The following is a 14,936-nucleotide window of genomic DNA, read 5'->3' on the forward strand; positions in this document are numbered from 1 at the left end:
TTATTGTAAAGACAGAGATACAATAGCCCTTGTCTCCATTGTGTCGTGTCAGTTTCCCTCTACAAAGTGTTATCACTACAAAGTAAAACACCACAGGCCACAAATCATTAACTCCAAGGAGCGAGGGAATCAAGCTCAGGGCAGTTAGGGCTGCGAGCAAAAATAATGATGCTTTATCTTTTTAGCATTTTGAAACAAAATGATTCATTGAGAGTTTAATTTAATTGAGATTCCGTGTCGAGTTTATTTCGTTTGAGACAAAATAAAGAGTTTTTATTATACTAACAGTTAAAACTAACAAAACCAAGAATGCAGTAAGTGTAGCTGCTCAGCATTGCTGCTGCAGCAGAAACAATGCAGCTCTAACAATCAATAACAACTTAAGCAATACAGCTGTAATAGCATAATGTCAGTGCACGCTCTAATTCCAGACTCACCATGAAGAATCGGATGGACTGATAACAGTATCAGGACTGGTGTATTGCCAAAGGTGACCTTTTTTTTTTGTGTCTTCTGACTTAGCAGGCAGCAGTTTCCCACGGGGGGCAGAGAGATGGCTTAAGATGCAAGGTTCGATTTAATTTCCTGACATAGAGTTCACCGCCGCCACTCAACAGTCACTGAATTGCAATCACAACCTCTTGATTTCAGAACTCTCTCATATCCTGCTTTCGAAACCCTTCCCGTTATCGGTCATCATCTCAAAAAGCTGAATGAATTTTGAGATGTTGACAGCATGTTCACGCTGATGATAGGCTTTCCGTGTGATATTAGTGAGAGCAGAACATGGAGCTTGTTCTGGCACCAGGGGAAAAAAAAAAATCTGATCTCACCTTTTGTGGGCTGTGAACGTAAACTTTGTTTTTTTTTTCCTGTCCTCAGGTACAACCCGCCCTCCTCGAACCGGAGAGGTCCAAGGGGTGGATTATAACTTCCTGTCTGTGGAGGACTTTCTAGAACTTGAGGAGAGTGGCACACTACTGGAAATAGGAACATACGAAGGTGAGGATGATGATGATTATGATCATAACCGACACTCCTTGCGACTCGTGATGGCACAGGTGTCCTGATTCACCACAGATACAATGAGCGTAGCATCAGTCAACATTTATTTTTCCCTACATGCAGGCGGACTGCGTAAGAGTGTGCTCTCAGTTGATTCTGATTAGACAGTGCATGATGGGGGGAGATGCATCCAGGAGACAGCAGGTCACTACACATCTGCCCCTCTCACTCTGATTAGGACAGTGTTGTGCAGCACTAAGTCTCAAACTGACACAAACCTGTGTGTGTAAACATGCGCGCATGCAGATGTGGGAGGGTGTGTGTCCATGCTTTGTGTGTTTGTTTGCAAGGCTGTGTGTTTTGCAGGGATAAGTCTTATTTGTGTGTGTGTGTGTGTGTGTGTGTGTGTGTGTGTGCATGGGGCTGGTAGAGAATGTTACGACACTAATCTGCTTGGCACCGGTTCTGCTGTGTGTTGGCACGTTTCGCTCTTTCACGCAGACAATGTCAAATACCTGTCCACAGGAGTCTGTGGCCATCCAGACACCTGAAGGAGGCCTGGATTATTCATTCATAATTAAGACCGGATTTTATGGACATATAATTATTTGGAATAATTTTTCTAATTTTATATAATTTGTAATCTACCTTTGCATGTCTGAACAGTAAATATTAAGCTATGGGGGCAGCTAGTCAGCTTAGTTTAACATAAATACTGGAAACAGCTAACCTGGCTCTGTCTGTACGTAACAAAATCTACCTACAAGGACCTCCAAAGCTCATGAATTAACGTGATACACGTCTGTCTTATTTGTGTTTGGTCTGAGCCTCGCTTTCTGTATAATATAGGTTTTCTAATCTTTGTATTCGCAAGAAAGAGAATAACCTATTATTAAAGTTTTTATACTATACTACACTGTATTTAGCAGGCAACCAATGAAGACTCTAGTCACAACATTTTCATGTAAAGATTAACAAGATATACTGTGTTAATCTGGATTTGTGTTTCAGATGTGCTGATTTATTTATTTATTTATTTATTTGACAGGTCCAGGCTGTAGCCATACAGACTTTATGCTAAGCTGACTGGCAACTCTTTCTAGTTGTATACATTTACCTTACAGACAGAGAGATGCCAGGCGCTTGAACTAACTCTAGCCAATAAAGTAAATAATTGTTTCCCAGGTAAAATGTAAATAATTTGATTGCATGACTGACAAGTAAACAAATTTCAGCCAGAAATAAGCTGGGTGTTGCTCGTCCATTGTCTTTGCTCAGTATCCTTTCGGAGTTTAGTCAATACAGTCCTTCAAGCCCAAACACAAACTAGAACTGTTTTGTTTTCCCCCCAGCAGCTTATTTCCACAATTTGTAGTCACACTATGATCCAGCTTTATGTCTTTTCCTCTCAGCGAAAGATTAGGAGGTTTCATAGATCCTGCCTACTATCTCTATGTCCCCTGCTATGCCTGTTTTTATCCCTGGCTTCCTCACTCCGTCTCTGCTTTCTACTTCTCCCTCCTTCTGCGTCTCTCTCAAGCATGCTAATGTCCTTCTTGTTGCCTAGGTAACTATTATGGGACCCCCAAGCCGCCAAGGCAGCCCATCACTGGGACAGTGAATCTCAGTGATGCAGGCTCCCAGCAATCCACCCCGAAGCGCACCAAGTCCTACAATGACATGCAAAACGCCCGAGTAGTGCCTGCTGACGATGACGATGACGACCAGACCACGGAAATGAACAACAGTTTTACAGGTGAGGGCGTTGTAGCACCTCTCTCTTTGTCGAAGTTTCCGTAAGTGCCGCTTTCTTCGTCTGTGCATGTGCAGCGTTCTCTATATGTGCTGTGAATTGTTCAGGAGTGTCTGTGCATACGTGTGTGTTCCCAAGATTAGGAATACAGGAGGAAAGAGATAATGTATGTGTATGTTTGTGATCCTCTCCTCTGTTGTACGCTGTCTGGCAGTTACATCATGTCTTTGTGATGCTGATTCCTTTTCTGTAAGCCTCCAAACACCGCCATCTGCCTGTGAGGAGGGGTGCACAGCTTTCACGCTACACTCTCAACATTCATCCTATTTCCTCCATGGCTCATTTCACAGTCGTTGTTTTTTTTTTTTCTTTTTACACATCGTCTCTCATTTGTAGCTTATCGTTTCACCTCTCCTGCAAGCCAAAGCAGGAGATGTGAAACATTCCTTCTTGCATCTGTTAATATATGTTTAATATTGCTCAGCATATCTGAACATGTAACAGTATCAAAGTTTTATGCCCAAACCTCAGTGTTCTCCATCTTCTCCCCTCTACTTTGAGCTCCAACCTGTTTTGTGAGTGTGATAGATGGTGTTTTTTTTTCTGCTGTGAATCTATGCCCTGTCTGTGTCCCCCTGCCAGGCTGCCAGAGTGTTGAATTAGCATTTGATCAAGCCTGAAAGGCTCACGGAAGTGGTGGTGGACACAGGGCCTGAAGGAACAAGTGGGAATGGGGGTTGGGACTGCTAGATTTAGGAAAAAGAGGCTTATGGGTGGAGAGGTAAAAGAAGGTGGGGGGTCAAAAAGAGTTTGGGAAAGACTGTTGCTCAAAGAATTAGCATATTCCTGGGGCCCTTTCAGGACACTGGAAATAGGCAGGAGCCAAATTTAGAGTAGGGGGAGGGGGAAGTCCTGGGAGATTGCTGTAGTTAAAGTTGCATGATCTGTGGTAGAATATCCAGAGTGAGCATGGCTGTTTTTCTTGCATATGTTCCTCTCTTGCATGCATAAAACATAAACTGTGTTTTTGTTCTTTTCTGTTGTCATTCTGTGTCGTGCCCGTTGTGTTACCCAGGATCCTTAGTGCGTAGTCTTTTCCCCTCTCCTTTGTTGTGCACAGGTAACCCCAACGACCAGGACGAGAGCCGCGGCGGCATCCTCCGGCCGTACCCCGCACGTGACAATGCTCCATCCTGTGGTCTGAACAATGCAGCCACATCCACTGCCGAAAGCGGGCAGCAGACCCTCGCAGAACCACAGGTCTCTCCAGAAGACCCACTGGGGCCGCTGCCGGAAAACTGGGAGATGGCCTACACAGAGAACGGAGAACTTTACTTCATAGAGTATGTATCAGGAACCTGCAACAGTGTAATGCTGCTGCAAACACACACCCTTTATTCTTTGCCTAAATACACATTTCTCATCATAGTTCATGCTTTTTGTATTATGCACTGTTATCCCTTTTGTTTGTCCAGTGGCTTGTTTTTCCCGCATGATTTGGTTTTTAGGCCTCCCCAGCCTGCGCAGCCCCCTGCCTACAACTGCTTTCCTGTTAATCCTTGCATGTCCCGATCTCTAAAGGAGATCACATCCTGATCACCTGACTACCTCCATCTCTCTGTCCTCTCTGCAGCATGGCAAAGGCACAACACCAGGACATGGCTGTGTATTTTCAGAGCTTGTATGTTAATTTCTGTTCTCACTGAATTACTGCATTTTCTTGTTTAGCCGTAGAGGGAAAAGTCACATTGCTTAATGTTGATATCTTGCCTGTGTCGCTCTCTTTGCAGCAGACGCCTTCTGTCCTCTGTAAACTTGCTGACGCGGTTTACTTTCTAATTTTTATTGATGCATTCGTGCACTCCTGCTGTGCTTTTATGTGTCTGTTTGAGGGCCTGTGCTGAATTATTCTGTTGTCTTGTTTGTTTCCTCTCAGCCACAACACAAAGACCACATCATGGCTGGATCCCCGGTGTAGAGACAAAGCCTCCAGGCCACTTGAAGAGTGTGACGATGATGGTAAGCTGCTACACATCATTTACATGTCAACAGTATACATTCGCGCTTCTGTGTAGTGGTTTAGGAATCAGTAGGTGGTGCTTGAGGTCTCAGGCGCTGAGCTCTTTATGTGTTTTGAGTGGTGACATTGTTAATTGGTCACCGTTTTATTTATAAAACGTGTTTTTTTTCAGTGTGATCTGTTGATTTGATATGTGACTTATATTTGCAATCTTTCAAATAATTGACTTTGTGTTGTTTCACAACTTTTCAGTCATAAAAAATGACATATAACTTCCATATAATTAAGAAACGTTTAATAATTTCCAAATGACAGCTGAAAACTCCTGTGTTCAGACCACACAGTGTAAAATTGCACCATCAAGTGGTGAAACGGAAAGTGGCAGGCTGCACCTCTTTAGATTGCTCAGGGGGAGCAGTAGATATTGTGTAATGCTGTTAATATCACATTTGAGACTAAGGGGTTTCTACTTCTCTATTTGCTTTTCTCTGGACTGTCATCTCTTCATTCTTTATTTGCTCTTGATTCCTCCATCCTTAAACCACCTGTCCCCTACTATCCGCCCCTTTTCTTTTCTTCATATTGTTTGCTTTATTTCATCTTGCTTTCACCTTGGAGAAGAAGGGATACATACAGAAGAACTGGAGAGTGATCTAGGTAAGATTTTTATTTTAGTTTTTCTTCTCTGGTGAGAATATGAATATGTTTCTTAGGCCTTATGGATATACATGCTGTCTTCTAAAGAGATAATAAATAAGAGAATTTAATGTAAACCTCACCATCATAAGTTGCCTATGTCCATGTCAAATTTATCGTTAATGTTGTTGACATTTGGTTTAATTACATTTCATACACCAAAAGCTGTCCTAAAAATCAGATCTACTGTACGTTCATCCATCCATGCAACATGGATTTTGCCTTTGTGGATATTTTTGCAGAATTGACTTGCTTTTGGCATAGTAAAAAAAATATTCTATTCCTCACCATTATAGTGTAATAGTGTCAGTAACAGGAATTATATCTTTCTCAGATGTACAAAAGCACATTAGAAATATCTTAGGCAGAGGCTGATAGATGTGCTTGGCGTTGTTTCACAGACTGGCAAATGGCTAAGCTGCCGATTCTTTTCCCATTTGCTCGTAGCATAAGCAACCCTATAATGGAGTGAGAGTTCAGTTTTGGACACGGCCTTGAATGTCTGAATGTCAGCCTTTATTATTGCTGGCTGCTCAGATGCAGACAGTCTGCGATCATTGATTGAAACCCAGTCTCTTATAAAAGTGTTTACTGGACTCCCACAGTAACACAAGGAGGTAATGTCTGTGGCTGAAATCAAATACAGTGAGGAGGAGAACCGAGATGCCAACATCTTAATGGGAGTGTGTCAGTTTAATAGGCTTCATCTATCCACCTGTTCTCATGAAGTGTGGTTAGATATGTGTGCAATGTGTATGGATATGAAATGAGGCAACGTTTAGCTGAACATAATGCATGCAGAAGGATAGGAATGCAATTTCTAGACCACACCAGTGCGCTGACCTGCCTTGTTTGAAGATGTAAGGTTCTGAGATGTTTTAATAAGAATAAACATAATTGTAAGCGGCAGTAGAGTTATGCAGGTCACTATTGGGTTTATGATAACTCTTCCTGATAGGTACATCTGACAGGTTTACTAGATTTATATATGCAACCGGCACAACTAGCATGGTCTGTACCTGACAAAGAGCCAAAATCTTACTTTTACTAATGTAATAAAAGAGAAATTTAATAGTGCTGCAAGTTCTTGGCAAGCAGAAACCACACTTAAAATTTCAGACGAATAATGAAAAAACAGTTGTTTTCAAAATTAAACAAAAGTGGCTTTAAATGATATAATTGAGTAATAGTAAAGGGGCAGTTAAGTTTAATTTAGCTCTTCTAGGAATTTGATCCCATTTGGCATTTATGGGAGAAGGCAGGCCAGCAAAAGGCAGTGTAAAGAGCGAGCCCTGACAAACGATGCAAAAATTACCCAACAGAGGCAATTTCTTACTCAAAACTGTGAAGCAAACTGACCTATTGCTATAATCAGAGGTTAGATAAGAGAAACATGTGATCCAGTACGACAGTAGATAATATATATACTGTAACGGTAGTATATTGGCTATATTTTCTTACTCAGTCAGCTCTGCACATGTCCAGGGTCAAAGCTAAATTGTGTGTTTGTTGTTGTGTGCCTTCTCTATTTCAGAGCTGCCTCCAGGATGGGAGAGAATAGATGACCCAGTGTATGGGGTCTACTATGTAGAGTAAGTTAATCACCTCATTGATTCAGATTAATGCAAACCAAGAATATAAACATCCTCTTATAAATCTTATGCCAGATGTTTCCCTTTAGGCCACATGTAGCTCTTTCTAACATCGCATTGATGAGCTTTTACGCTGTCATTTCATCTTTAGGTCTAATCTGTATCTACCCCCATTAACTTGTGCTCTCTCTCTCGCTCTGTGTGTCTCAGTCATATAAACAGAAAGACCCAGTATGAGAACCCAGTGGTGGAGGCGCGGCGCCGGAAAATCCTGGAGCAGCAGCAGCAGCAGCCGCAGCCTCCAGAAGGTGAGCGGTATATTCGAGGTTCGTTTCCTGCCCTGGCACGGCACCATTTCTTTCTTTCTTCATGTCTGTGAGTGTCATGTCCTTCTAGTTTGTCCACTGCTCACCTGAGTTTGGGCCAGATCGCTTCTCTCTCTGCTGTTATTTCCTAAATGCTAATTGTCATCATCATCATCATCTGAACTACTGTATGTTTTACTAAAAAAAGATCTGGCCCAATCCCTGGTGTTGTCTTTGGTGTTTAGGATTTAATTTATGTGATTTAAAATCATAAATGCATAATCATTTTGTATTTGACCATTTACTTTGAAAAGCCATGAAAAGATTTTTACATCAGCCTAAAGAGTTTTTGACGAGAGGAGAGGGGAGAACATGAAGCTAGAGAAGTGATGTGAAAGGCGCAGGTGCATGGCAGTTTCTAAAACCAACAGGAATGACCTTATTGTAATTCTGTGCACTAATTTGACTTATCGACACTGTCAGCAGATGAAGCTGCTTTTCATCAAAATAAACTATTCTTGTTTTGTTCTATAGTTGATTCTGAACTCGACGTGATCTTTAGAGTCCTAATATTTTCAAGTTTTAAGTCAGTGTCAATAATCCAATGATAGTCGCATGTCCATCAATGGGGATTCTGCAAACATGAACTGCTATAACAATTCAAAGCATACATTCAATGGGACCAATTTGCCCCTACATTGGGAATTGTAGTTCTCAAACCTAGAATATTGAGTAGAAACTGAGACAAATGATGTCACCTTTCTTAAGCTGCATTAGTACCAACAGTAAGGTTTACCCATTACCCCCAACAATGGCGCTCTATCTTTTTATATACAGATGTTTGGACAGTGGTGGTCAGCGCAGCCACACTTTAAAACCTCTTTCAACTATTTTATCTCAACTGTTTTATGCTGTTGAGATAAAATACATCATATATTTTACAAAGACATTTAGTGACATTTAAGATAAGATTTAGAAAAGTATCTGGTAGAGGCTGATGTGGATGTAGATCAAACTACACGTGAATCAGTTGGCAGTATACACAAAATGTGCTTTGAGCTTTGTGTTTGTTGCTGTTGAGTGTTTGTATGTGTGGCAATTAAATACACTTTTGGGTTGAACGTGTGCAGGTTAACATGTGTGTAATTATATCTGCACAGAGTGGATAGAGGAGCACTCCTCAGCAGCGGCTCCGTTGGCAAACTATGCTCCAAACCACCTGGAGACCTACAGGGACCCACAGGTCCCACCAGCTCTGTCTCCTGGACCTGCAGGAGTTAAACGTAACTATGTTTATAGACTCTGTATATACCCCATTTATAGTGGTTGATATTTTTAGCAAGTTCTGTTGACATTGGCCCTACACTACACTATACAACCTATAATGTATTTCAGATGAATAGTGTTTGTTTACAGCAGGTTGACATCTACACTGCAGTCAGCATGCCAACAATTGAGGGATCAGTTGTGAAGTTCTAACCCCCCTCCCTCTCTCAGCTTGCAAATGGATCCATATATATACATTCAGTTTACAAGCTATGATCCTGATTTGACAGATAATATTAATATTCAAACAATTATATATTGAATGTTGAGGTTAAGTGACGTTTCTCCGGTGCGCTGCAGGAGGGAAGCCTTTCTTCACACGAAACCCAGCAGAGTTGAAAGGAACCTTCATCAACACAAAGCTGAAGAAGAGTCGTCGCGGCTTTGGCTTCACTGTGGTCGGAGGCGACGAGCCGGATGAGTTCCTACAGATCAAGAGTCTCGTTCTTGATGGGCCTGCAGCTGTGGACGGCAAGATGGAGACAGGTGCAGTACATAACCACCATCCACAGAGGGCACTGTTTTCATTTAACAGCACACACTGTGGTGTTTTTGCAATACAGCCATCCATTTTCTGTGCTACATAGGCTGAAGCATGTGTCAGCATGCATTGGGTGAGAGCCTGGTTACACACCTGTCATGTTGCAAGTCACAGGCACTTTGATGTTTTTGCTTCATTTAATTGAATAGTGAATAGTGAAGAGTAATTTTACAACTAAGTGAATCATACAAATGACACCAATTGACACAAATGGCGTCACATTCATTTTACTTGATAGGAAATCTGTTGTTGATTGTGTAAATAACTACATTAATAACTAACAGTATCATTTTCTTTGGTGCAGGTGATGTGATAGTCAGTGTGAATGACACCATTGTGCTGGGATACACCCACGCTCAGGTGGTGAAAATCTTCCAATCCATACCTATCGGTTCCATGGTGGACCTGGCCTTATGCCGTGGTTACCCACTGCCCTTTGACCCTGATGACCCCAACACCAGTCTGGTGACCTCAGTGGCAATCCTGGACAAGGAGCCGATCATAGTCAATGGACAGGAGACATTTGACTCACCCTCAAACCAGGCTGCACCCATTAACGGCATGAGGGAACCACGGCCACACAGCCCCTCGGCTGAGGTGGGGTCTAACAGCTCGCACGGCTATTCAAGCGATGTGGTCACACTGGCCTCATCCATAGCCACCCAGCCTGAGCTGATCACCATCCACATGGAAAAGGGAGACAAAGGATTTGGTTTTACCATTGCTGACAGCCTGACAGGAGGAGGGCAGAGGGTAAAGCAGATTGTGGACTACCCACGCTGCCGAGGCTTAAAGGAGGGGGACATCCTGATGGAAGTTAACAAGAGAAACGTCCAAAATATGAGCCACAACCAGGTGGTGGACCTGCTAAGCAAATGTCCCAGAGGCAGTGAGGTCACGATGCTGGTGCAAAGAGGTATGTATTACATCTTGATGTCTGATATTTGTCGGCAGGGGCACATAAATAGACACAAGACTGTTGAGTTTTGATGTGAGAGGAAGTGTGATTAAGCTCACTAAAGAATGGACTGTTGTCTACTCAACAGACAACAGCTTGAATAGTTGGCGTGGAAAAAGCCAGATATTAGTAAGCAAAGCAGGAGAGAAAAATGAGAAAGAGAGTGGGTGGCAGGGTGAAACTGCTCGGACTGGATGGGATGAAACAAGGAGAGGTAAAGAGACGATGGGCTGTTTTAGCATCGCAGAGGATGAGCAGATGAGTGTGGGAAGGAGTGGGATGCTGTGTAAAGAAGCGAGATAGATGAATGGGAGGGGAGGAGGAGCACATTAGGTCAGGGACTCATATACTGAATGTTATGAATACAGATGCTGCTGAATTGAACCTCACAGACGTCAGCCTGTTTTGCATTGTCGTCCACCGCCTATATAATCATTTGGTGCTGTGAAGGATGTGACTTCTTCTGTACCTGAATACCTGATTATTTCCAATATACTCTGTGGTTTCTGTGTTGCTGTTGTAGTCACATGGTATTAATGTACATTTAATGGTGGATGCTACTTGGCTTTAACCTGTTTATTCCCATGCTGTTCCATTCATGTCCTACACATAAACCTTTGGCCTGGAATGACCCAGAGCAAAATGTTTTTCACATTGAAATGACAAAACTAAACAAATTGCTTCCCTGTGTGTGGAGTATCCATGCAGACGCTGAGTGAAACTCGAGGTCCCTCATTTGTGTCCAGCCCTTATCGTCATTAAATTGCCGTGCATGCTGGTGCACCGAGATCTGTATTAGTGGCAGTTTGGGATATGCACCCCACATCAATTATGCCCTCTAATGAGTTGACCTTGTACACTACTGCTGTATTGTGTTAAATGTCATCATCATTATGGGCCCTGTGTGTGCGTCTACCAGTTTGTGTGTGTCAGAGAGACTGGATACAGAGGGTGCTATTCCTGCTACCATAGTATGGGGGGAGCGGTACAAATGGAGCAAGACAGAGAGGACAAAAAGGAGAGGATAATAAGAAAGGAAGCCACCAGCAGCCACTAGGGCAGACAGGGTGACTGACAGCAGTGCAGGTCAGCTCTGTTAACTATGACACCAGTTTGTCATTACTGTAGGGCCCCAGTGAGTGGCCAGAACAAACAGGGACAAAAAAACACACACAGCCAGGCAGAAAGTATTTAGATGAATTAAGGTGCTATCTGAATGGTTGGCTCTAGGCTAGGTATATATAAAAATATATTTTAATACTACTCAAATATGATGCATGTGTGTCAGTCCTGATGATCAGTCATATAATACTATACGCTTGCTACTACATTTATTTTAAGAACATACGGGTTTTTATGTCTTATTTTTATTATTATTTATGATTCTGAATTAAGGTCCTGGATACTTTTACTGCATTGCTAGCAGGATAAATATAATGTGTGGTCCTGGGCTGTCAGAGGTCTTGAGAAAATCGTGGTGAAGTGTGTGCAACATGTCCACAACATGTCCGTTTTGTAGCTTTAACAGCCCGAAATGTTAACCACAAATATCCCGAACACAGAGCACAGTGGCTGCTGCAGCATTTTATAAATTGCATTTAAACAAAGTTAAGGGAGGAATAATGTGTGCACAACACTAAAATAAGTTTATGTGAAAAGGAAAAACATCACTGATGGGTAACAAAAGCTGATGATATGGACTTCTTGTTTACTTCTTCTATTTATTTCACAGTGCTACACATTCATCATACATTCATCATACAATCTGACACACCTCAAACTGACTGTATAGTCTGACACAGATTGCAGCTACAGAAAATTTCATTAGATCAACATAATATTGCACATAATAAGCTGCAATGAACTTAACCTTTATTGCACATTAATTAGGTAAGCAAGTAATTTATTAGGGGAAAAACATGTTCAAACCTCACTCGGACCAGTTTTTCAAGCATAAAGGTTTGCTTCTTTCTCCCTTCTTTATATCATTGTAAAGTGAATAATTTAGTTTTACACAGAGCAGCCGATTTGAAAACATCACCTTGGGCTCTGAGGAATTGTGATGAACATTTTTCACAATTTTACTGACTAATCAGTTTAGAGATTAATCCAAAATACACATGACAGATTAATCAGTTAAAAATTGTCATTAGTTGCAGCTGCAGTCGATAACAGTTCTTGGGGCTGAGATTTGTGGCTGGCTTTCCGTCTGAAAATGATGTGGTGACCTTTCAAGTCATCGCTAGAAGCTTGCGCATAATCATTCACAAACAACAATTACGGGAACTAAGAGGAGTGACTTAAAGCAGATAAGAGGATCAGGTAGAGGATGAGAAATAGGAGGACCAGGGATCGTGTTTTGAGAAAGTGGAGGTGGAGGATTAGAGAGGGGAGTGTGATATTTGCTGAACAGCACTGGAGATTCAGCAAGGGGAGCGTAAATGAGGAGGCTGGCTTAGAGAAGTATAGGCAGAGGAGAGGAGGAGGAAGAGGAGGAAGAACAAGGTGGACTTCAGTTAGAGGAGAAGAAGCCTTAATCTGTTTATCTGTGACTCATCAAGCTGTGCTGTCTGACTCAGAGTCAGCAGAGTCCTTTTTTAAGAGAGGGCACAAAGCACAAGGTCAAACAAACACAACATCATACAATGATGTTTCTACAGGGACTGTTTCCTCTCATGATCGTCATTTTTTTCCCATTGTGATTGCTATGTTCCAATTTTGTATATGATTTTTTTTTACCAGTGTGACTAAGATAAGGCCTATTTATATAAAATAATCTGCACTAGAATAAAAACACATCCATATAGCCAAGACAAAATGTTTAAAAGGCAGAACCAAACGCAGTTTAAGAGTTGTTGCTTTGAGATTGACTTGTCTGTATTTTATGATGTGCAAGATAAAGTGAGAAAAACATCTTTTGTAAAACTCCAGCAGTACAACAGTTTTGTTTTTGCCCAGGAGGAAACATCACTCTGAACTGAACAATGTCAGTGTAGTTTGCTTGTGGCTAATCTCAAATAGATGCACAATGAATTGAGAAGCTTAACAAGTAAAAGGAAAAAAAAATCAAATGTGTTTTGTCACAGAGCATTTGTAGAAGGCTGTACTGCATTCTGCTATTACCTTAATGCTCTCTGCAATTGCAGAACAGGGCACATTTTGGTTTTTGGATAGCCCATCAAATAGTCTCTTTGGTTTCAGTTCTGTGGCGTGGAAGACCTGGACAAGAGGAAAGTGGTGACATGTAATTTTTGAAGTGGAAATAGAAAAGAGATAGAATAGGTTGAGAAGGGCGTAGCTGAAAAAGTTAGTGGTTTGTATTTTTATTTTTAAGCTAGAAACAGTGTTTTTGTACAACATCTAATACCTGCACACATTGTGAATGGGTTAATCGTAGGAAATATGTATTTATTAAAACACTTTTAGCATAGCCTCTCGTAACCCTCACCTGACAAATGTGCAGTGGACCGAAATCTGTTGAGCAAGTGTGATGTGCAGAATCCATTTTTATCCTTTTGTAAATCTGCTCCAGGCTAATCTAACTAGTTTTGTGAGTGAATGTCAACTTGGTAAAATAATTTATTATTAGTTTATGCTCTGAAATGTCATTTTACAATCAAATTTGAAAGATAGCATCTGGTGTTCTCACACACAAAGTGCTCCCCTGCAAAGGAGGCCAGGCCAGCTATGACTGCTCCATCTTGTCTTTCCATTGTTGTTGCTATGACAATCCCTGTCCCCTGAGAGACAGAGGAAGAAGAGAGAAAATGAAAAGACAGAGGGAAATAGAGTAGAGAGGAGTGGAGGAAATTAAGGCAGTGGAATAGCAGGGACGAGTAAGCAATATAATTTAGAGTAAGTAAAAGAAGCAGTACTAGATAATAGGAGAAACAAGAGCAAGGACAAATGTTTGCAGGACTCAACAAAAGAGAACATTGCTCATGTTGGACGCCCTCTGACAATGTATATAGAAAACCTGGAGGAAGGACCATTTGCTCTCATGTGTGGGCTTTGCTTATACCCACCAAGGCCATCGTTTCAACAGCATATTCACTGGCCCCATTTGTTGTGCTACAGATTGGAAAGACACAATCACGACAAAGGCCCGACCCACTCCTTTATCACCACTGCTGTTACACACAATTTATACAAACTATTGAGATAAAATGCGCATTGGCATGTGCTCCTATTGCTAGTTGAACATGTTATCTTAAAGGCTGCATGGATGTATCTACACTCTCTGCCTTTAATGTTGTTCTATAATATTGCCATTAGTATACTTATTTGTAACTGTGCTAGTTATCATGGGCAAACTTTACTATCTACTGTAAGAAGAAGTAGAGGATTCAGCTTCCTCGGATGCTTAGAGCCAGTTATGTCACTAAACAATGGACAGCAATTACTTTCACTTGCAATTTGTTTACTTTGTCTCATTTGAATAGTAATGGACACAGTCTTAGTCATTCTGGTAGAAGGTTGCCTCACTAATAATACAATCAGGACTTTTAAGCCACTGTTGCCTCCTCAGTGATCAATTCAGAGTCTTTTAATGGAGCAGCATTCTGTTGTGGGGTACTGAGCAGAGCTTTACTGTCATTCAGCAGCTTGAGCAGACTGAAAAAGGATTATGGCACAGCTGCATAATGTAAATGTGTGTATGCGTGTGTGCTTGCAAACTCATCCCGTGTGCATAAGCGCTCACCTTCTTGCATATGTGCTGATTTTGAATATGTACTGCAC

General features: G+C 41.6%; 1 protein-coding gene across 10 annotated transcripts in view; it reads left to right on the plus strand.

Moving 5' to 3' along the window:
• LOC113167294 (membrane-associated guanylate kinase, WW and PDZ domain-containing protein 1-like) overlaps positions 1-14,936 on the plus strand; it is a 75,323-nt gene that overhangs the window by 41,553 nt on the left and 18,834 nt on the right. For 4 of the 10 annotated variants that reach the window (XM_026367776.1, XM_026367781.1, XM_026367786.1 and 1 more), the window contains 11 exons: positions 883-1,002; positions 2,573-2,761; positions 3,879-4,101; positions 4,392-4,439; positions 4,695-4,777; positions 5,397-5,435; positions 7,009-7,066; positions 7,277-7,392; positions 8,532-8,654; positions 8,998-9,183; positions 9,543-10,154. In XM_026367776.1, coding sequence (XP_026223561.1) covers positions 883-1,002; positions 2,573-2,761; positions 3,879-4,101; positions 4,392-4,439; positions 4,695-4,777; positions 5,397-5,435; positions 7,009-7,066; positions 7,277-7,392; positions 8,532-8,654; positions 8,998-9,183; positions 9,543-10,154 — 1,797 coding nt within the window. The remainder of the gene's footprint in view (positions 1-882; positions 1,003-2,572; positions 2,762-3,878; positions 4,102-4,391; positions 4,440-4,694; positions 4,778-5,396; positions 5,436-7,008; positions 7,067-7,276; positions 7,393-8,531; positions 8,655-8,997; positions 9,184-9,542; positions 10,155-14,936) is intronic. The other 6 variants (XM_026367783.1, XM_026367787.1, XM_026367779.1 and 3 more) reach the window with 5 other exon arrangements.

The sequence above is a fragment of the Anabas testudineus genome, chromosome 7 (assembly GCF_900324465.2).
Source record: "Anabas testudineus chromosome 7, fAnaTes1.2, whole genome shotgun sequence".
NCBI classification, from domain to species: domain Eukaryota; kingdom Metazoa; phylum Chordata; class Actinopteri; order Anabantiformes; family Anabantidae; genus Anabas; species Anabas testudineus.